The following is a 20,945-nucleotide window of genomic DNA, read 5'->3' on the forward strand; positions in this document are numbered from 1 at the left end:
ATATAAATGTGCAGTGGTATTATTATTTTATCATATCAAAGTTAATAGTAGTTAAAAATATGGTTAGCATTTGCTTTTGTAGTACTTATGCCTCTGTCCCTTAGATACTGGAAAAATTGTTTCTAATTGAAGTAAATAGGAAAAAACATAGCATCCAGAGAGCTACCTGGAGAATTGTGTGGGAAAAACACTAGTGAGTGTTTTGAAGCAAACATTTGTACTTATATCTTGGAATTGGTTTCAGACTAGCCCTTAGCAGTCACATGTAATATAAGCATAATTGATTTTATTAATTTCTTTGAGGTTTTAAAAAATATATTAAATTAATTAATCTTCATTTTAAAATTTCAAACAATATAGCTACCACTTACCCTAGGCTTATATCACTTTTTATCACTGCCCACAATGGTAATCACCATTAACAGTTCGCTATATATTACATATTCTTCTGTAATTTACCTTTTCTACTTAATTGTAAGTTATCACTTTTCTGCATAAATATATATAGAAATCTATCTTGTCCTTTTAAAAACAGATGCGTACTGTTCTAGTGGATAAATGTATCATGACTAACTTAATCTTAAAATTGATGGACATTTAAATCATTGCCAGTGTTATCAATAATACAAATAATGCTGCAGTGAATATCCTTGAACATCTATCATTGTACACTGTTTCACATTACTTATTGGGATAAATTCCTATATGTGGAATTGCTAGGTCAAAAGATATGCACATTAAATCTGATAATGTCAAGTTGGCTGCTCCTAAAAGTGCTTAATCTTTAATAGTAACTGGTTCTTTTAATGATTATTGGTTCTGAAGGTTTTTGGGTTTTGTAATGTACAGAATAGGAAGGTTTTAGAGATGCAGAATTTAAAATTAACACTCCTAAAAGAGACCTAAATACTTGAATACTTACCATAGTTCAGACCCTGTTTCAGATATTGTTTTCTAGTAGTGACTAAGATAGCAGAGATCTCTGCTTTGGTAGAGCTTTTATTCGACTGTTGGAATAGAAATACAAAGATATTACACAGATTAGAAAAGTACATAATTGTCTCTATGGTGGACAAGGCATTAAATCTTTTCCCCTCTTTTTCATATTATCTGTTATTCTGCTCCTACTGTAGAGTGGTGAGATCAAGTCTGTGGATCCCAGACTGATTCATGTGATGCTGATGGATAGTTCAACGTCTCAGAGCGAGGTACAGTAATGGATTGAGCCTCTGAGCAGACTCATGAGCTTGCATTATGTTGTTAGGTAGATTCCTTATGTGTATTATCCATGGATACCTTTTGGATTTCAATCCTGGCCACTATACATTTCTTGCTGTTTTTTGGTCTTGCCTAGTTAAGGGAGGATAGTCTCAAGAAAGAGACCTAGTCTGAGCAAATCTTTTTAATCATGGCTATGTTGCCTAGGCATATTTTTCTTTTCTTTTAATTTTTTTATTTATTGATTTTAGAGAGGAGAGATGTGGGGGGAGCAAGAAGCATCAACTCCCATATGTGCCTTGACCAGACAAGTGCAGGGTTTCAAACCGGTGACCTCAGTATTCTAGCTCGACGTTTTATCCACTGCGCCACCACCACAGGTCAGGCCCATCTAGGCATTTTAAATTCATAGCCTATTTCTTCTTACATTATTTCAGGACAAATATGTTTAAAAGATACAGTAGAAGTAATATTCATGACCTACCCGGTAATAAGAAATGGAGGAGAAGCTACATCCTCTTCTTCTTCCCATTAGGTGGTAAGTCAGCTTCAAGGGAGTCTGAAATTCCATATACCAAGAAGATCAAATAAAATATGTGCCTAGTTCAGTGCTCAGCATACAGTGGATTACTTGTATAATTATTGTGAACCAGTCTAACTCTTGGTTCATTCAAAATTATCTTAACCCCAAAAATATACAATATAAATCAGTGCCTGAACCAATCAAGAAATCCTGTGTGGCCTGACCAGGTGGTGGCGCAGTGGATAGAGCATCGGATTGGGATGCTGAGGACCCAGGTTCGAGACACCGAGGTCGCCAGCTTGAGCGCGGGCTCATCTGGTTTGAGCAAAGCTCACCAGCTTGGATCCAATGTCGCTGGCTTGAGCAAGGGGTCACTCAGTCTGCTGTAGACCCCCGATCAAGGCACATATGAGAAAGCAATCAATGAACAACCAAGATGCTGCAACGAAGAATTGATGTTTCTCATCTCTCTCCCTTCCTATCTGTCTGTCTGTCTGTCTCTCTGACTCTCTCACCAAAAAAGAAAAAGAAAGAAAAAAGAAATTCTGTGTGAATTTCCTTCAGTAGAACATTCACTGGAATTTCCTGTTGTCCATATATTGCTTACAGTCTCTTAGCACTTCTCTCTTGGCCACTGTTGCTAAGTATACAGTTCTTTTTCATCTTCTTTATCTCGTCATTCTTGAATTCATAAAACAAAATGAGGGTAGGAAAAGAAGAATCATGGGTAGGTATAGAATACGTCTTTTGACTCTGTTTACATGGCTGAAAACACTAGTTACTTTGATGGTATGTTGGGCCCATTTTTTTTAAATCTTCCTTATTTCATTTATTTCTTTATTCATTTATTAAGTGCCAGGTACTTTGAAGCTGGCCAGATACAGCTGGAGAAAACTGGTCTCAGTGTCTTAGGGTATCTGTTTGCATGTGAGTAGCTTATTGTAAGTAGGACATACTTGTATATCTAATTTGTTGCTCAGGGAGGTTGCTGTGAGCCATATTCTGCAAATTGTTCAGATGAGTCAGAGGTGAGATTGATCTGTGGTTTTCAGCAATGGATGTCGATTCTTTCATTTTCAGTCATGCCATAATTGAACTGTCTTCTTAGTTGCAAAGCATAATTATTATTGATAGTTCCACCAAATTTTACAGTAACCCTTCTTAGAGACCCATGGTCCCCTCCTCTTGAATGAGTGAGCAAGAAAGGAGAGATTTCACTGATCATATTTCTGTAGTTTACAACAATAAAAACTGGCCTGACCTGTGGTGGCGCAGTGGATAAAGCGTTGACCTGGAATGCTGAGGTTGCCGGTTCAAAACCCTGGGCTTGCCCGGTCAAGGCACATATGGGAGTTGAAGCTTCCTGCTCCTCCCCCCTTCTCTCTCTCTCTCTCTCTTAATCTCTCTCTCTCCTCTAAAATGAGTAAATAAAAATAATTTAAAAAAAAAACTGGGTGGTCGTAGATATTGAAGAAGGACTAAAAAAAGTTTTAAAAGGATCCAATGAAAATAATTCCTAGCAAACAGAAACAATTTTTAAATGAAAGATTTCTAAACTTAGACTAATATTATTAAAAGAAAGAAATCTTGGGCTTTGTTTAAGAATTGTAGAAGGAGCCTGACCAGGTGGTAGCACAGTGAATAGAGCATCAGCCTGGGATGCAGAGGACCCTGGTTTGAAACCCTGAGGTCGCTGGCTTGAGTGTGGGCTCATCCAGCTTAAGCGCGGGCTCATCCAGCTTGAGCGCAGGATTGCTGGCTTGAGCCCAGAGGTTGCTGGCTTAAGCAAGGTGTCACTGGGTCAATTGGAGCTGCCTGGTCAAAGCACATGTGAGAAAGCAATCAATGAACAATTCAGGTGCTGCAATGAAGAATTAATGCTTCTCATCTCTTGCCCTTCCTATCTGTCTGTCCCTATCTGTCTCTCCCTGTCTCCCATAAAAGAAAATTAAAAAAAAAAAAAAAAAGAATTGTAAAAGAAAATTAAAGGAAAAAGGATGGAATGAAGAAAGAAAAATACAGGAATGGCTAAAGAAATAAAATTTGAAAAAGTTTGTTATAGCCTGACTAGTTGGTTATGCTGTGGAAAGAGCATCAACCTGGGATGCTGAGGACTCAGGTTCAAAACCCCGAGGTTGCTGGTTTGAGGACAGGCTCACCAACTTGAGCATGGCTTGAGTGTGGGGTCACTGACCCTAAGGTCTCTGGCTTGAGCTCAAGGTTGCTTGCTTGAGCAAGGGGTCACTGGCTCAGCTGCTCTCCCCGACCCAGTCAAGGCACATATGAGAAAGCAATTAAGGAACTAAAGTGCCGTAACTATGAGTTGATGCTTCTCATGTCTCTCCCTGTCTGTCTCTGATTCTCTCTCTCTCAAGAAAAAATGTTATAGTACCTATAACAATAATTACAACAAAGATATAGGTCTGCACAAAGAATTTATAAATATTCAAGGGTAGTAAGAGTAGATTTATTAATTTGGAAAATATTAATAGCTTATTGCCACCCTAACACATGTTATTGCCAAATTAAATTACCTGAGAGTTATCCATATAAAGCTAAAATGAATACCTGCTTCTTGGTGTGATACCAGTCTAAGAATGTTCCAGATGTAAGTCCTGGCTGCCCAAAGGTTGCTTGAGAGAATGTTAGCTGTGTCCCAAGCCCCCTCTCTTTGTCTTTCTCAGGGAAGAAGGTAGGAATTGCCCTTCTAACCTGTATCTTTTAAGGTTATTTGTCCTCTCAAATAAGACTCAAGCAAGATTTCATGAGACAAACTGAGATTATTGGAAGAGCTAAGAGATTTGACTGTTTGACCTATCGTAGCCTGCCTTTTTTGCTTTCCTCGGTGTAATGCTTCGAATGAGATCTGGAGGTTGTTTGCATCTTTTAAGTGTCTATAAGAGCAATCCAAACTTTTCTGCTGGGCTCACTTTTCCTTTGGTCACAGACTCACAAATGTTGGTTTTCCTATTGTTTCCACCAGTTTTTTAGTGGCTTCTGGAATTTTTACATTTCAGTATTTGAAATGCCAATTTCTGTCAAACAAGGATATAAATATGAAATAAAGCCAATTATTTTCATCAAGGGGCAAATGAGCTCCCAGCCTAGGTTTGGCAGTCTCTTTTGTAAAAGAAATTCCACAAATTTTTTAAACCTTCCTTCATTTGAGAAAGTAGTGTAGTTAATATAAGGGAAGGTTTATCTTCAATACGTGTGTATAAATCGAATCACAGGAAGATTGGAGCTTTTTTGACAAAGGAGATGTCTTAGTGCTAGCATTGGAACTTGGCGATCTGTGCCTGCTTTGATTTTCTGCTTGTAGAGATGGGAAAGAGTTAATGGTTTATGGTTGTCACAAGATGGAAAGTTCCTTGTAATAAATATTTTTTGAATTTTGTTTTGTAGGGGGGTACATTAAAAGCAGTAAAATCTTCCAAAGGAAAGAAGAAGAGAGAGAGCATAGAGGGGAAAGATGGCCGGAGGAGAAAAAGTGCTTCGGACTCTGGGTGTGATCCTGCATCAAAGAAATTAAAAGGAGACAGGGGTGAAGTAGACAGTAATGGGAGCGATGGAGCTGAGGCGAGCCGAGGGCCCTGGAAAGGAGGGAATGCCAGTGGAGAGCCAGGGCTGGATCAGAGAGCCAAGCAACCATCAACTACATTTGTCCCCCAGATTAACCGCAACATTCGCTTTGCCACTTACACCAAAGAAAACGGCAGGACTCTGGTGGTGCAGGATGAGCCTGTAGGTGGGGACACGCCTGTACCTTTTACTCCATATTCTACAGCCACAGGTCAGACACCTTTGGCCCCAGAGGTGGGTGGAGCTGAAGGCAAAGAGACAGGAAAAACACTGGAACAAATTGGCCAGGGTATGGTGGCTTCAGCAGCTATGGTCACTACCGTCAGCTCTACCCCAACCACGGTGAGGATTTCAGACACTGGCCTTGCAGCAGGGACTGGGCCGGAAAAGCAGAAAGGCAGTCGGCCGCAGACTCCAGGAGAGGTGAGTTGACTTGTGTGGATTTGAGAGATTTGGGTTCACTCTTTCACTCTACTTTCTTTCTTGGTGACACATTCAAAGGTGTCTCAAATGCCACTAGGAAGGAGTATTTTCTGTGATTAAATTGAACTCTGGATAGACCTCTATATTGCTTATTGAGCAAATGTGTATATTTTAATAACCTTATTAGCTCTTAAAAGTCACCTGAACAGCCCTGGCTGGTTGGCTCAGTGGTAGAGCGTCGGCCTGGCATGCAGGAGTCCCGGGTTTGATTCCCAGCCAGGGCACACAGGAGAAGCACCCATCTGCTTCTCCACCCCTCCCCCTCTCCTTCCTCTCTGTCTCTCTCTTCCCCTCCCGTAGCCCTAGGCTCCACTGGAGCAAGGTTTGCCCGGGCACTGAGGATGGCTCTGTGGCCTCTGCCTCGGGCGCTAGAGTGGCTCTGGTTGCAATGGAGCCACCCCCGGATGGGCAGAGCGTCACCCCCTGGTGGGCGTGCCAGGTGGATCCCGGTTGGGCGCACGCGGGAGTCTGTCTGACTGCCTCCCCGTTTCTGGCTTCGGAAAAATACAAGATACAAAAAAAAAAAAAAGTCACCTGAACAATTAGGCTAATCAGAACTGATTATACAACCCAATTTAATGAAATGTTAAGATAGATCTTTTTATTCAATAATCTATTTAGTTCACATAGTGGTTGAGCCTCCACCAGACCCATGAGAGGCAAGGTTAACGAATTACAGTGTGGGTAATGGTAGCGCTGTAATTAAGGCTATGTGAAGCCTACTGTTACCAACCCATGATGTTACCAATGATGTTTTCAGTTCATCATTTTCTATATCTTCCCTTGAGGTTGAGCTGCTTCTTCTCTGTGATTTGATATGGCCATAAATTTTTTATTGCTAACTTAATATTTTTAAGCCTTACCTAAAATATTTGATGGAATTAATCACAGTAGTACTCAGTTTACTGTTTTCTTTATGTGATATGCATGTATTGCTGAAAAGAAACTTTTTCTTTTTTATAGAGACAGAGAGGGACAGACAGACAGGAATGGAGAGAGATGAGAAATATCAATCATTAGTTTTGCGTTGCAACACCTTAGTTGTTCATTGATTGCTTTCTCATATGTGCCTTGACCGTGGGCCTTCAGCAGACTGAGTAACCCCTTGCTGGAGCCAGTGACCTTGGGTCCAAGCTGGTGAGCTTTGCTCAAACCAGATGAGCCCGTGCTCAAGCTAGTGACCTCGGGGTCTCGAACCTGGGTCCTCCACATCCCAGTCCGACACTATCCACTGCGCCACCACTTGGTCAGGCGAAATGGCACCATTTTAGATATAACAATGCCAGATAAAACATGTCATATACATTTCATCTGATTTCTTCCTCTCCCTAGAAAATGCAATTTGTTAATCCCGAGAAAGGAGGTGAAATGTCCAGGCAGAAGAGAAGAAAGCCTGTAAATGCAAATTTCACAGTGTTCATGGCTTGTCCTCTGTTAGTTGACCAGCATCCCCAAGGGAACTATGTGAGGATCTTATGTGGATTTCCAGATTGTATGTCATCAAGTTGTCAAAATTAATTAAAATAAACTGTGTCATAGGCATTGTGGACAAAAATAAAGACTTATAGGCCCTGGCCGGTTGGTTCAAGGGTAGAGCGTCAGCCCAGTGTGTGTAAGTCCCGGGTTCAGTTCCCGGTCAAGGCACACAGGAGAAACTCCCATCTGCTTCTCCACCCTTCTCCTTTCTCTATTTTTCTCTTCCCCTCCTGCAGCCAAGGCTCCATTGGCACAAAGCTGGCCTGGGCGCTGAGGGTGGCTCCATGGCCTCCTCCTCAGGCTCTAGAATGGCTCCGATTGCAGCATAGCAACACCCCAGATAGGCAGAGCTTCGCCCCCTGGTGGGTATGCTGGGTGGATCTTGGTCAGGCTCATGCAGAAGTCTGTCTGTCTGCCCTCCCTTCTCACTTCAGAAAAATACAAAAATAAAACAAAAAACAAACAAAGATAAAGACTTACAAAACAAACAGACCAAATTTTACATGCTACAGGAAGAGCTCCACTGAGCGCTGTTATTCCTAGGAGTAGCAGGGCTGAATAGATAGAATGTGGATTCAAAGGGAATTTTTCAACGGGTTGGAGAAATTTCTGTGACTACACTGACAATTTTGCCAAGATGTCAGCCTAGGTATTCTCCTTGGGGTAGGATTTAAAAATACAGAAATTGATTTCAAATCTAAAATTGGCACAAAGCTCCCACCCAGGAACCTTCTTGTCCTAAAAAGTGAGTTGAAATCAGCTTGTCATCACTTTCTTATAAGAAACGGATTTGGAATTTAATCATTTGAAGGAAAACACAAGACCATCCAAACTGTTCTTCATTCATGTGTATATTTATTTATAAAGGGTAACTTTAGAAGTAAAACCTGAGCTACCCTGCTGGTTCCTTGCAGTCCTGCAGGTGTCAAGGCTCTTGGCCAAATCCTTCTAGTGAAGCAACTGCAAAGCCTCAGGGCTATGTCTCTCTGTTCTCTTTTTTTGTTGTTGTTGGAGGGGGTTAAAGTTAGTGGTTGTTGATTAGTGGGAAGGAAAAGAAAATAGAATTTATGAGCTCCAAAGTATGTTGAAATGTCATATTTTGTAGCAAATGTCAACTGGAGGCATGCTGTGTGAGCCTGCCTGGTTCTGTGCCTCTTTACCACCCTCAAGGACAGTCCTAATGTAAACTCCTTTTGCATATTTAAAGAATACTTTAAGTAAATTGAAACTCCCTCTTTTTTTTTTAACATAGCCTTTCCTATCTGGAGCATTTTTTTAAGTTGTAGTAAAGTAACATATAACAAAATTTACCTTTTTAACCATCTGTGAAGTGTACAGTACCTGGGCATTTAGTACTTCCACAATGCTGTGTACCACTGTGTAGTTCCAAAATTTTTCATCGCCCCAAAGGGAAACATCATATTCATTCAGCAGTGATGGGATAATTTATTTCCAGTTATTTAAAGTGAATGTTTAGGGTTATCATAATCTACCTGAAGGTTATTTTGTTTTAATTTTAGTACTCTGTTGTTTGTTAGTCAAGTGCTAGGATCTGGGCATTATTTACTTAAGTATTAGATAAGTGTTCATATCTATCAATGGATATTTCTGTGTATGTAAATGGGTGTGTAATATATATGAAAGCAATTCTACCCTTCTTTATGCACATGCAGAAGCTAACATTTTCAAGGTAAAATATTAAGGAAAGTTTTTTCATTGTTCAGTTTGTTATGCTGAATACTTTTGTTTGGTGGGCATATCAGTATTTATACTTTTTCTGGATGGAGACTTGTTAGATCTTAATGATATTGAATAGCATAAATATTCAATAACCAGTGTGCCTTGTTTAATTTAGCATTTTTTTTAATTTTTTTATTTTTTTGTATTTTTCTGAAGCTGGAAACGGGGAGAGACAGTCAGACAGACTCCCGCATGCGCCCTACCGGGATCCACCCGGCACGCCCACCAGGGGCCATGCTCTGCCCACCAGGGGGCGATGCTCTGCCCCTCCGGGGCGTTGCGCTGCCACGACCAGAGCCACTCTAGCGCCTGGGGCAGAGGCCAAGGAGCCATCTCCAGCGCCTGGGCCATCTTTGCTCCAATGGAGCCTTGGTTGTGGGAGGGGAAGAGAGAGACAGAGAGGAAGGAGGGGGGAGTGGAGAAGCAAATGGGCGCTTCTCCTATGTGCCCTGGCCGGGAATCGAACCTGGGTTCCCCGCACGCTAGGCCGATGCTCTACCGCTGAGCCAACCGGCCAGGGCCTAATTTAGCATCTTTAAGTTTAACTTTAATTGAAACATATTTGCCTTTTAGGCTGACTTGTACCCGTAAATAAATGGCCAAATTCTAAAAGAGTGCATGTTTGGGAGTTTTAGACAAATAAAATACTTTTCCTTAATGTAAAATGGGCTTGTTATGGGGCTGATGTCACTTTTCTAAGACAGGAAATTTTTACTAGCTTAAATAAACTAAAGCTTGAACAATACCCTCTAAAGCAGGGGTCTCAAACTCGCGGCTGTGCGGCCCGCCCACCAATTTTGTGCAGCCCGCAGACTAATCAAACTTCGTGGATTAATCTGCGGGCCAGTCTGCGGCCGCACAAAATTGGTGGGCGGACCGCGAGTTTGAGACCCCTGCTCTAAAGCAGCGGTTCTCAACCTGTGGGTCGCGACCCCGGCAGCCCTGTGTTTTGGTCATTTGACCCCGGCTGGGGTCGCAACCCACAGGTTGAGAACAGCTGCTCTAAAGTCATTGAGGTAGATTAATATTACATGGTCCTTTGGCATATGTTCAAGTAAAACTGATGTCTGTTTAGGAATCCTTTTCACCAATTCTCTGGTGGAGTCATTATTGCAAATATCAATAGATAGTAAGAAGCCTACATGGACCCCTAGTACTGTGACAACTAGCTGGCTAACAACCAAGGAAGTGGAGGATGAGGACATCTTGCTATCTCTAGCTCACGTTGCTAAAGATGACCACCCTCTATGTGGTGGTCAGTGGCAGGTTTCTTCCATAATGTTAATGAAATCTAGTTAGAAGAGTAGTCTTCATGGAATTGTAGGAGAGAAAAGTTGAATGATCCATAAGAAATTTTGGCATAAATTCAAGAAAGAGATCATACGGTTGTCGAAAGAAGCCAGCATCACTAACTCAGGCTATCTTCTTTTCAGAATTCAAGAAATTCTGTTCTGGCCTCCTCTGGATTTGGAACATCTCTCCCAAGTTTATCACAACCTTTGACTTTTGGAAGTGGAAGGAGCCAGTCCAATGGGGTTCTAGCCACAGAGAACAAACCTTTGGGCTTCTCTTTTGGCAGTAGCTCTGCACCAGAGTCTCAGAAAGACTCTGATCTCTCCAAGAACTTGTTTTTTCAATGCATGCCCCAAACTTTACCCACCAGTAACTACTTCACTACCATTTCAGAAAGTTTGGCTGATGATTCTTCCAGTCGAGATTCATTTAAACAAAGCCTTGAGAGCCTATGTAAAGGCAGACCCACTCTTGGAGCAGACACTAAATCAGGCTCTAAGGCTGGCAGCTCTGTAGACCAGAAAGTGCCTACAGAGTCCATGCCCACCCTCACACCAGCCTTCCCACGGAGCCTCCTCAATGCCCGCACCCCCGAGAGTCATGAAAATCTATTTTTACAGCCCCCCAAACTATCCCGGGAAGAGCCCTCAAACCCTTTCTTGGCATTTGTGGAGAAAGTGGAACACAGCCCTTTCAGTGGCTTTGCATCTCAGGCACCATCGAGTAGCTCTGCTGCTCCCACTGTCACCTCCAAGGCAGCACCCAGCTGGCCCGAGTCTCACTCCTCTTCAGACGCAACATCCTTAGCGAAGAAAACCCTCTTCATCACAACTGACTCCTCCAAACTGGTGTCTGGTGTTCTGGGCTCAGCTCTTACCCCTGGGGGTCCAAGCCTCTCTGCCATGGGGAATGGCCGCTCCAGTTCACCCACCAGCAGCCTCACCCAGCCTATTGAGATGCCTACTCTCTCCTCCAGCCCCACAGAGGAGAGGCCAACTGTGGGGCCTGGGCAGCAGGACAATCCCCTCCTCAAAACCTTTAGTAATGTCTTTGGCAGGCACTCGGGCAGCTTTCTGCCCTCCCCAGCAGATTTTTCACAGGAAAACAAAGCTCCTTTTGAAGCTGTGAAAAGGTTCTCACTGGATGAGCGAAGCTTGGCTTGCAGACAGGATTCAGACTCCAGCACCAACAGTGACCTGTCAGATTTGAGTGACTCTGAGGAGCAGCTGCAGGCCAAGACCGGCCTGAAGGGGATTCCAGAACACCTGATGGGGAAGCTAGGCCCCAATGGGGAGCGCAGTGCTGAGCTGTTGCTGGGCAAAGGCAAAGGAAAGCAGGCCCCCAAAGGCCGGCCACGGACTGCACCCCTGAAAGGTGATTCTGCTGGGGCTATATCCATGGGCTTGACTCTGGCACTAGTTTGAATGCTTGTCATGCTCTTGGGCAGCAGGGGTCCTCCTTTTGATGGAAAGTTCTGTAATCTCAGAATTACACAGCCAAGAGGGCCTGACATAGGCCCCCATTAGACCTGTTTTAAGGCAGGAGTGCATCTAAATCAGCACTATAAGAGGTTTATCTATCTTTGGTGTAATGGTAGTCCCACAAAGGAAGGCCCTTGATCTTCTTGGTAGTGTTTGTTAGGTAACTCTTTCCTAGTGTTTTTCTCATCCTATTCTGCTTCCATGTGGCCCATCATTTTTACTCACCCCTCACTTTGCTTCTCTCTGGCACATATGCGAGGTTTTAATGTCTTTTCCAAAAGCCATTAAATTCTATATTGTGAGGTTATTGTCCAGAAGTGTGTAAGAGCTGATGGTAAAAAAGGAAAGTCTGGCCTGACCAGGTGGTGGCACAGTGGATAGTGGTGGACTAGGATGTGGAGAACCCAGGTTCGAAACCCCAAGGTTGCCGGCTTGAGCACAAGCTCATCTTGGCTTGAGCCCAAAGTTTGCTAGCTTGAAGCCCAAGGTCGCTGCCTTGAGCAACGGGCCACTCGCTTTGCTGTAGCCCCCTAGTCAAGGCACATATGAGAGAGCAGTCAGTGAGCAACTAAGATGCTGCAACGAAGAACTGATGCTTCTCATCTCTTGCCCTTCCTGTCTGTCTGTCCCTATGTGTCCCTCTCTCTGACTCTCTCTGTCTCTGTCAAGAAAAAGAAAAAAGTAAAGTTTGGTGGTAAAAGTAGCTGTTGTCGTTAGAAATTGATATCCCATGGGAGCTTGATTAGAAGAGTCCTTGATTAGAACAGTTGTATTTGCCCTAGCCAGATAGCTCAGTTGGTTAGAGCATTGTCCTGAAGCACAGAGGTTGCTCTTTTGATCCCTGGTCAGAGCACATACCGGAATAGACTGATGTTTCTGTCTCTCTCTTGCTCTCCCTTCCTCTCTAAAATCAACAAAAAATAAATATTGGGGAAAAAAAGTTAGCCTGACCAGGCGGTGGCGCAGTGGATAGAGCGTCTGACTGGGATGTGGAGGACCCAGGTTCGAGACCCCGAGGTCGCCAGCTTGAGCATGGTCTCATCTAGTTTGAGCAAAGCTCACCAGCTTGGACCTAAGGTCGCTGGCTTGAGCAAGAGGTTACTCAGTCTGCTGAAGGCCCATGGTCAAGGCGCATATGAGAAAGCAATCAATGAACTAAGGAGTCGCAATGAAAAACTAATGATTGATGCTTCTCATCTCTCTGTTCCTATCTGTCTGTCCTTGTCTATCCCTCTCTCTGACTCTCTCTCTGTCTCTAAAAAAAAAAAGTTATATCCTGAGGTGCTAAAGACAGGTGACAGCAAACTTCTGCCTTTGGTTTTTCTAACTCATGCCCAGAGTTGTTTCACTATAATGGTGTGCCCCTTCAAATTCTCTGTGGTTCTTAAATACCAAGTGAAGCCTTTTGCTCTCTCTGCACCCTTTCTGCCAAGGATGGACCTGCTGGGCACATGCCCAAGCAGCGGAAATAGGAGGCCCAAGTCAGAGCAAGTATTTCTACCCAAAAGGATCATGTTGTGTCTTCTTAATACTTGTTATGATCAACGAACCATTTCTCCTCTCTCCCTTGTCATAGTCGGCCAGTCAGTTCTAAAAGATGTAAGCAAAGTGAAGAAGCTGAAGCAGTCTGGAGAGCCCTTCCTACAGGATGGGTCATGCATCAATGTAGCCCCTCACCTGCACAAGTGTCGTGAATGTCGCCTGGAGCGGTATCGGAAGTTTAAGGAACAGGAGCAAGATGATTCCACTGTGGCCTGCCGCTTCTTTCACTTCCGGAGGTACAAACTTCTCTGTCTCCTTCCCAGTTTCTTTAGTGATATAACTCCTACTGTTTTTCTGAATCTATAAATACATCTTACCATCTTCCTCTCTCTTTTCCTTATCCCTTTGCTTTCTGAGTCCGTGCTGGTGCTCTGCCACAGTAGCTACTTAGTTGATTAGATTGTGAAATGACATGTGGCTTTGTCCTTGAAGAATTGAACAGTCTCAGCTCCCAGCCCCTGACCCATGTTGAGTTATTCCTAACGTGGGTTCCATTTGAAACCAGTGGTATGAGTAGAACTCCATTTTGGATTATGAATCGGCCTGACCACTTACTCCCCTCTTCAGTGCTAGACTAACTCAAGTCCCCTAGAAAGAGGGAAATAAGGTTAGGAGATAATGTGAATCATCTTTGAAATAGAACTGATGAAAATCCTAGGACTATCCCCTACTTTTATCAAACAACAGCTGTTTAGTCACTTTTCTTTTGCTGGATAAATTTACAAGAAGAATTTCTTCTAAGTGATCTTTCAAGAAGCTTTAACTTTTTAAATAAATCCAAATGGTTTATCCATATGGTATAAGTTCACTTATTCAACAAATATTTATTGAACACATAATGTGTGCTAGTCCTTATTCCAGGCACTGGGGATTAAAGGAGCACTCTGACTACCTTTTTGAGAATACATTACATCGAGGCAAAGGCAGAGAGAAGAGGCTGTTGCAATTATCTAGGTGAGAAATGATGGTGGTTTAGTGCAGGGAGATAGCGATAGAGGTGATGAGAAGTGGTTGGACTAAGGATATAATTTGAAGATAGAGCCCACATGATTTTCTGATGGCTTAGATGTACAGTATGAAAGACATAAAGGAGCCAAGGTAGATTCTATGACTTCTGGCCTGAAAACTGGTAGAATGAAATTTCCATTTACTGATAAGGAGATTTCTCGGGGGAAAGCAGATTTGGGAAGGAAAATGGGGGGGGGGGGCTTTAATTCAGGCATGTTATATTTGAGATACCTATTAGATTTCCAAATGGAGATGCTAAAAGAGCTGGAGATATGACTCTAGAACTGAGAAAAAAGGTCTGGAAATAAAAATCTGGATGTCACCAAGTATTTAAAACTATGCATCTAATTGACATCACTTAAGAAATGTATATAGAAAAGAAAAAGAGTATAACTAGAGGAGCAATTTAAGGACTGAGTTCTAGATCTCTCCAGCATTTAGAGCTGAGAATGAGGAGGAGGAGGAACTAGTGAAAGAGGCTGAGAAAGAATAGCTAGTGAGGTATTAGTGAGGTACCGTCGAAGACAGCTGAAGTATTTCCAGGAAGGAATAATGAACTGTTGTAAGTGCTGCTGACTGGGTCAGGTGAGAGAAAGACTGGAAGTGACCGTTGGATATAACAAGAGGAAGTGACCTGGTTGAGAACATTTTTGGTAGATTGATGGTTGAAAATATGGTGGAAGTGGATTAAGAGAAAATAAAAGGAAAAAGTGCTAGAATTGGTGACAACTAATATAGACAATTTTTTAAAGAAACTGCTCTAGCAAGCAAATAAGAGGAAGAGGGTATGGGATCAAAAGGACTTTTGAGATCTAAATTGTTAGAGGATTTTTGAGATAGCAAGTTCAAATACAGACACTGATTCAGCACAGAGGAAAGTAGATAATATAGAAGAGAGAGTTTGTGGAGGGACGTCTATGAAAGAGGATAGGATATAGAGCGTATGCCAAGAGATTAATCTTCTCTAGGACCTAGTTCATTCATAGTATCAGATCAGATGGTGTTTGTGGCCCAGTTGCAGGAAGGTGTAGTGGTGAGAGTTCGTGGTAGTTCTCTCTGGCTCCTTGTATTTTCTCAGTGGAATATTTAGCTAGGTTCTTGTGGGTAAAGTCATGTTAGAGGTTTGACAAGAAAGAAGATATGGAAACCATCATCTAGGAGAAGGGAGTGTACCAGGAAACTGTATTGTGACTGCCCGGAAATATAAAGTGCTCACCTGATTAGATAGACATGAACTTAAAGTGTGACAGCATGGCTCTGTGTTTTTCTCTAGTCACATTTAGTGGTAGACATAGATGGTAGAACAAGTGGGTAGAAAAGTTAATAGGCATTTCTTGAGACAGGTTTTTAAAGAATCCAGACCTATTACAGAAAATATTAATAAATTTTCTTAATTAGTGCAGAGAATACATCACATTGGTCATATGTGATGAAAATTCTCAACTCAGCCTAACTCCTGTTGTCTCATTTTATTTCTTTTAGATCTTGGGATTTTAGATGTGTGTTAGTTTGCATGGCTGCTGCTATTTACTATGTATGTGACTATCTGCCTTTTTGTCTCAGGTTGATCTTCACTCGAAAGGGGGTACTCCGTGTGGAGGGGTTTCTGAGTCCCCAGCAAAGTGACCCTGATGCCATGAATCTGTGGATTCCCTCTTCCTCTCTAGCAGAAGGGATAGACCTAGAAACCTCAAAATACATCCTGGCCAACGTTGGGGACCAGTTCTGTCAGCTCGTGATGTCCGAGAAGGAGGCCATGATGATGGTAGAGCCACACCGTAAGGCTCCATCTTGCTTGTCTATCAGGCATTCCTCGTTGAAACTTTTCATTTTCTTTTGCTCAAGGGTAGGAGTGGCAGAACAGCAGATGACAATTTCTGCAGATGAATTAAGACTGATAAGACTTCTCTGTAGCAAACTATAATAGCTGAGGCCCTAACAATATCCAGCATACCTCATTCTGTTAGTCTTTCAAAGTTAACAAACTGCCCTGGCCGGTTGGCTCAGCGGTAGAGCGTCGGCCTAGCATGCGGAGGACCCGGGTTCGATTCCCGGCCAGGGCACACAGGAGAAGCGCCCATTTGCTTCTCCACCCCTCTGCTGCGCTTTCCTCTCTGTCTCTCTCTTCCCCTCCTGCAGCCAAGGCTCCATTGGAGCAAAGATGGCCCGGGCGCTGGGGATGGCTCTGTGGCCTCTGCCTCAGGCGCTGGAGTGGCTCTGGTCGCAACATGGCGACGCCCAGGATGGGCAAAGCATCGCCCCTGGTGGGCGTGCACATGCGGGAGTCTGTCTGACTGTCTCTCCGTTTCCAGATTCAGAAAAATGAAAAAAAAAAAAAAAAGTTAACAAACCAAAAACCTCTTGCCTGCTTGCCTTGTTCATTTTTGTAGCACAGCTTCCATAATAAATATTTTGATCTCTGCTTGGGTTTTATTCACTCTGAATTTTTTCAGCTTGCTTTGAACCAACTTGTATTAGTAAGCAATGCTGTATGATCAGTGAATAGATGAAGTGCTGTTGGGTGGCATGTTTCACACCTGAACCCACATGATTCAGACATTTAGGATATTTCCATGTCTGTGAGATACTGGATCCTATTTCTAGACCAGGGTTAATTGTACTATAAATTCTCTTATTTCAAACTGCCCTGAATTGAAAATTTTACAGTATCTTAAATAACAACATAGGGATTTCATTCTGTATTGGCACTTGTTCATAGATATTAGAAATTCCATGTATTTTCTTTCCCTTGCTGTTATGGAAACACACACTTCATTAATCTTGAGCTTTATTGCTGGGCAAAATGACTTGAGAAGGAATCAGTGCATCTGGGGTCTTTTGCTGTTGTTCAGGATGGTTGATACCAACATTTCTCTTCCTTGTCCTCCCAGAGAAAGTGGCATGGAAGCGAGCAGTGCGTGGTGTGCGGGAAATGTGTGATGTATGTGAAACAACCCTCTTCAACATCCACTGGGTTTGTCGCAAATGTGGATTCGGGGTCTGCCTTGACTGTTACAGGCTCAGGAAAAGCCGTCCACGCAGTGGTAAGCAAATATTGTCCTTTGCAGTTCAAAAGGTCAATAGACTTAGAAATTGAATCAAGAATGGGTTTGTGTGCCCTTTTAACCACTTAGCTTCATTTGTTAAAATTGCCAGTATTTCAGTACTATTGTGAAGGCTAAAGTAAGCCAAGAAGGGTTATTGTTCATCTTTCCTTGTTTTGGTTTTAATATCTTTTTTGAGATATAGTTCATGTGTCATAAAACTTACCTATTTAAATTATACAATTCAAAGGTTTTTAGTATATCCTCAGGGTTGTGCAACCATTGTCACTATCTAACTACATTTTCATCACTTCATCACTCCAAAAAGTCATTAGCCGTCACTCTCCATTCCTTCCTCCTTTCAGCCCTTGGTAACCACTAATCAGCTACTGTCTCTAGATTTGCCTGTTCTGTACAGGTCATATAAATGGAATCATACAATATTTGGTCTTCTGTTACTGGCCTTTTTTCACTTAGCATATTGTTGTCAAGTTTCATCCATGTTATAGCACATAGCAGTAATATATTCATTTACCAGTTGATGGACACTTGAGTTGTTTCCACTTTGGGCTATTACGAATAATGCCTCTGTGAACATTTGCATATAGATTGTTGTGTGAACACGTTTTGTTGTTATTGTTTGTTTGTTTTATTGATTTTAGCAAAGAGGGAGAGAGAGAGAGAAAGATAGGAACATAAATCTATTCCTTTGTGTGTCCTGACCAGGGCTTAAACTGGCAACCTCTGTGCTTTGGGATGATGCTCTAAGCAACCAAGCTATCTGGTCAGGGCTCAACATATGTTTTTAATTCTTTTCAGTATATATCTAGGCATAGAATTGCTGGGTCATGTGACAGTTATATTTTAACCTTTTCAGGGACTGCCAAACTATTCCAAAATAGTGGTACCATTTTGTAATTCTACCAGCTATGTAGTGAGGATTCCAATTTTTCTGCCAATACTTGCCATTGTCTGTCTTTTTTTTTTTTTTTTTTTTTTACAGAGGCAGAGATAGACAGGGACAGACAGACAGGAACAGAGAGAGATGAGAAGCATCAATCATCAGTTTCTCGTTGCGTGTTGCGACTTCTTAGTTGTTCATTGATTGCTTTCTCACATGTGCCTTGACCGTGGGCCTTCAGCAGACCGAGTAACCCCTTGCTGGAGCCAGCGACCTTGGGTCCAAGCTGGCGAGCTCTTTGCTCAAGCCAGATGAGCCCGCGCGCGACCTCGGAGTCTCGAACCTGGGTACTTCCGCATCCCAGTCCGACGCTCTATCCACTGCGCCACCGCCTGGTCAGGCTGTCTTTTTTATTGTAGCCATCATAGTGGCTGTGAAGTAATATCTTATTATATGGTTTTGATTTCATTTCACTGATGACTAATAATATTGAATATCTTTTTATGTGCTTGTTGACCCTATGTTTATTATCTTTGGAGAAATGTCTATTCAAATCCTTTGCTTCCCTTTGTTCTTCCTTTATCTTATTCCATGCCAAGAATGCTCCTTGTTCCTTGACCTCCTCACTCCTGTACTTAAGAAGTACAATGTAAAAAAAAAAAAAAAAAAAAAGGAAGTTCAATGTAACCATTACAACAGATGAGGCTACTGGGATTTGAAATCTATATCCACATCTTATTACAGGAAATATATGGTATCTTGGGCTAGTTACTTAACCCCTCAGAACCTCAATTTCCTTATTTTAAAAGGTAATGTGAATACTTCTCTCATGGTATTGTGAGGGTTAAATGAAATAATGTGTGTAAGTGATTAACACAGGACCTGACATCCACTAGATACTACATATCAAGTAGCTGTTAGGTATTCCTCTCCTGCCCAAGAATGATAACTGCTATACAAATTGCCCTCCTGCCATCAACAACAAGAAAATGAGACAAAATATATGAAACCATGGTTTCAGACATTGGACAACAGGCAGCATGAGTCAGTGATCCCTATAAGAAGGGAAGAAACAAAGTAAACCCTACAGTTGCCCCAGTTTAATGCCTGGAGGCTGTTTCCAAGCACAGGAAAAAGCAACTAAAACAGAGCTTGGCAATCTCACTGAATTGAGAAAGATCGAAGTCTGAGAAGAGTGAGGCAGAGTTCTGAAGAAGTCACGGCTACAAAGAGAGAGAGTACCAGATAGCAGCAAAGAGATCACCTCAATTTTTTGGCTATCTAGTGATCTGCACATACATGAGATGAAACTCCTCAAGACCCAAAAAAGAACCTTCAGAAAGCAAGTGACAGAATAATTTACAGAACTCACAATCTGTATGCCCACCAGCCAGAGTAAAGAGACACTGGGTAGAGTCCAAAAGGGTCAGACCTTAATAGTAGGACTAATTTAGTCCCAGAATAAAGGCTTCTTTGGAGCTTCTATAAAAAAATGTAAAGCAAACCTTGGAAGGATCAAACTGATCTGCAAGTCACTTATTTACCCTCCAGATTAAAACAAAACCTTCTTTAAAGGATTACAACAAAATCCAATACTTAGAAACATAAATGTTACAAAGCTCTGTGTTTAATCAAGAATTATCAGGTGCCTGACCAGGCGGTGGCACAGTGGATAGAGCATCAGACTGGGATGCAGAGGACCCAGGTTCAAGATCCTGAGGTCGCCAGCTTGAGCACGGGCTCATCTGGTTTGAGCAAAAATTCCACCAGCTTGAGCCCAAGGTCGCTGGCAGAGTTACAGCAAGTTAAAGCATATAATAATAATTACTTACCAAGTACTTTATGTCAGATTTTCACTAAGTTTGGCAGAATAAATCTTTATAAAACAACTTAGTATAGTTAAATCTCTCTTTTTATTTATACTCTGGTTGCTCCGCTACTGCCCACCATTAAAGCTGGAACGCCCACTAGTGGGTGGTAGGGACCAGGTTGACTACCACTTCCTTAGTTGTTCATTGATTGCTTTCTCATATGTGCTTTGACCGTGGGCCTTCAGCAGACCGAGTAACCCCTTGCTCAAGCCAACTACCTTGGGTCCAAGCTGGTGAGCTTTTTGCTCAAACCAGATGAGCCTGCGCTCAAGCTGGCGACCTTGGGGTCTTGAACTTGGTTCTTCCGCATCCCAGTCTGACGCTCTATGCCACCGCCTGTCAGGCTAGATAAAAATTTCTTACAACACAAAAGAACCAAAAGAAAAATTTTAATTATCAAATTTGAAAACTTTTGCTCTTTAAAAAACATTGTTTAGCCTGACCAGGCGGTGGCGCAGTGGATAGAGCATCAGACTGGGATGCGGAAGGACCCAGGTTCGAGACCCCAAGGTCGCCAGCTTGAGCGCGGGCTCATCTGGTTTGAGCAAAAAGCTCACCAGCTTGGACCCAAGGTCACTGGCTCGAGCAAGGGGTTACTCAGTCTGCTGAAGGCCCGCAGTCATGGCACATATGAGAAAGCAATCAATGAACAACTATGGTGTCGCAACGAAAAACTGATGATTGATGCTTCTCATCTCTCTCCATTCCTGTCTGTCTATCCCTCTATCTGACTCTCTCTCTGTCCCTATAAAAAAATTAAAAAATAAAAATAAAAAAAAAATT

General features: G+C 42.4%; 1 protein-coding gene across 1 annotated transcript in view; it reads left to right on the forward strand.

The window, feature by feature from the left end:
• KDM3B (lysine demethylase 3B) overlaps positions 1-20,945 on the forward strand; it is a 96,666-nt gene that overhangs the window by 45,318 nt on the left and 30,403 nt on the right. Inside the window, exons 6-11 of the mRNA XM_066272595.1 lie at positions 1,134-1,208; positions 5,147-5,746; positions 10,456-11,689; positions 13,373-13,574; positions 15,910-16,124; positions 17,238-17,390. Of these exons, the coding sequence (XP_066128692.1) occupies positions 1,134-1,208; positions 5,147-5,746; positions 10,456-11,689; positions 13,373-13,574; positions 15,910-16,124; positions 17,238-17,390 (2,479 nt within the window). The remainder of the gene's footprint in view (positions 1-1,133; positions 1,209-5,146; positions 5,747-10,455; positions 11,690-13,372; positions 13,575-15,909; positions 16,125-17,237; positions 17,391-20,945) is intronic.

Source organism: Saccopteryx bilineata, chromosome 4, assembly GCF_036850765.1.
Source record: "Saccopteryx bilineata isolate mSacBil1 chromosome 4, mSacBil1_pri_phased_curated, whole genome shotgun sequence".
In the NCBI taxonomy this organism is placed as follows: domain Eukaryota; kingdom Metazoa; phylum Chordata; class Mammalia; order Chiroptera; family Emballonuridae; genus Saccopteryx; species Saccopteryx bilineata.